At 41.3% G+C, this 2,262-nt stretch overlaps 1 protein-coding gene across 1 annotated transcript; it reads left to right on the forward strand.

Moving 5' to 3' along the window:
* Positions 1-241: 241 nt before the first annotated feature.
* LOC106536040 (SCAN domain-containing protein 3) lies at positions 242-1,061 on the forward strand (the record flags this gene model as incomplete). The annotated part of the gene is given in 1 exon segment (XM_014033209.1): positions 242-1,061. A coding segment is annotated over 1 exon segment (820 nt), but the record flags the coding sequence as incomplete, so codon positions are not given.
* Positions 1,062-2,262: the final 1,201 nt, after the last annotated feature.

Genomic DNA, 2,262 nt, shown 5'->3' on the forward strand with positions numbered 1-2,262 from the left:
CTCCACGCCTCTTTTGGATCAGTGCTACAGGTTCATTATGAACACGTTTACGTGAGCGGGACCTGCCCGCCTTCACCTGTGGTTTTATGAATGACCTGTGGAGGCTTAAAGCCGGACTGGTCTGTGCGGCAATTGTGCGGTTTTGACTTATGAAAGGGGCTGATCATGTATTGCGTTCAGGTCCGCATGAGACCCCCACTTGGTCCGGATCCGGACCGAGGTCCGCCTATTAGTGACTTCTAATATGCAGTCTCAAAGCCCAATATGAGCAGTCCACCAGGATCCTGAGCCACACATTCACTGCTCAGCAGCGAGCTCATGAGTGTTCCCTCAGAGTGACCTGGATTTTGGGTCAACACAAAAAGCCATTTACTGATGGAGAGGTTGTCAAAGAATGCATGACGGCAGTCGCTGAAACACTTCTTGAAGGAAAAGAAAAACAAGAACTTTGTGAAAAAATAAAGCAAATCCCCATGTCAGCATCCTCTGCCACCAAAAAAAGTGAAATTTTGACACAGGATGTGTTGGCCCAGCTTGATGTAGCCATGAAAAAGGCCCCATGTGTGAGCTTGGCTGTGGATGAGTCCACTGACGTGTGTGACAGTGCTCAGCTTTTAATTTATGTTAGGTTTTATAATGCAGACCAGAAATCATTCTGTGARGACCTGCTGGGCATCACGCCTCTTCAGACCAGTACAACAGGAGAATACATCTACCTGGCCATTAAGGGGATGTTAGACAAGAGAGGAATAGAGCCCAAAAAAGTGATCHCAATCACCACAGATGGAGCTCCTGCTATGATAGGGAAAGAAAAGGGAGCTGTAACAAGACTGCAGAATGACAATCCTGATCTCCTAACTTACCACTGCATCGTTCATCAGTCGGTTCTCTGTGCCTCCCTGTCAGGTGAGCATGCTGAGGTGATGAATACAATGATGAAAATTATCAATTTTCTTCGGGCATCCTCGTCCTACCAGCATTGCATGCTGAGGGAATTCCTCAGAGAAGTTGATGCCAATGCTGATGATCTTCTGCTGCACAACGGATATGGAGCTAAATCGGTAACAGCTTACTTTGACATCGAAAAAAAAAAACATTTGGCATTGAAAATTAAAACATTGTAAAAAAACATCATCATTCAAAAATAAAACTCTGACACTGTAACTTCAAACATTGACACTGAAAAACCTACGTTTTTTTTTTAAATTATTTTACACTGCAGTTTTTTTAATGTAAAAAGTTTTCAATGCCAATGCAGAGTTCTCAGTTACAATGCCAATGCAAAGATAGGACTGTTTTGACGTCGGGGGCAGGGCTTAACTAAAGGCTGCATCACGGACCTTCCGTCTGCCTACTGTCTATGAATGGAAGACCAAATACTGCTCCTCTGCCACAGGTATTAGCCGTAGAAACACACAAGTGATTCAGTTTTACTTTTAAAATAAGCTAATTGGTGACTTGCATTTTGAAGACGTGTGTTAGACAGCTTAGCATGCTGCTAGCTAGCTTTGCTATAGTACCAACACTAACACAATCAAGACTAAAAGGTCAACAGAAATAAAAATGTCTACTAACCACTGACTTGCAAAGTAACCACACTTCAGTTATATGCAGTTACTTTTACACTTAAGATTTAGGATTGCTGCAGCTGTTGGCTAAATGTGAATGCTACCGTCGAGCTAATCTGACCATTAAAGGATCATTACACATTTTCAGCGCTGTCTATGGAAAAGTTGGACAGGTACATTTTAGTCAAACCTGAAATGAAATGTTCTGTACTGAGTACAGATTCTTTTGTTATGACAATATTTATTTAACAAAGACAGAAATGCATGGTGCAAGAATGAAGGTACTCCGTGAGATGATGAGCTGAGTTTTATTGCAACAACAGGAACACAGAGAGCAACATGGCCTGTCTCTGTGCCTCTGCTTCTCTCTGTCACTGTCTCTCCACACTGCTCACTGTCTAACTCTGTCTCGAGAAAACAGCATTCTGTCGTCTTAGCAAGATTTGATACAAGGTCAATGGAAAACACAAAGATGAACACAAGTGATATCTAAGAATGACTGTTGTTAGCAAATCTTGTTCTGACTTTAATCATTCTGTCTGCAGATGAACAGCATGTCATGAAAACCTAGGTCATTAAAGTATGTCATAAATTACTAGCTTAAACATTAAAGGTATTATATCATGCTTTTAAAACCTTCTTTTTCATGTGTAAATCATTCACTTATGGTCTATTTAAAATAAAACTGCAACGC

The sequence above is a fragment of the Austrofundulus limnaeus genome, unplaced genomic scaffold, assembly GCF_001266775.1.
Source record: "Austrofundulus limnaeus strain Quisiro unplaced genomic scaffold, Austrofundulus_limnaeus-1.0 Scaffold1665, whole genome shotgun sequence".
Taxonomy (NCBI): domain Eukaryota; kingdom Metazoa; phylum Chordata; class Actinopteri; order Cyprinodontiformes; family Rivulidae; genus Austrofundulus; species Austrofundulus limnaeus.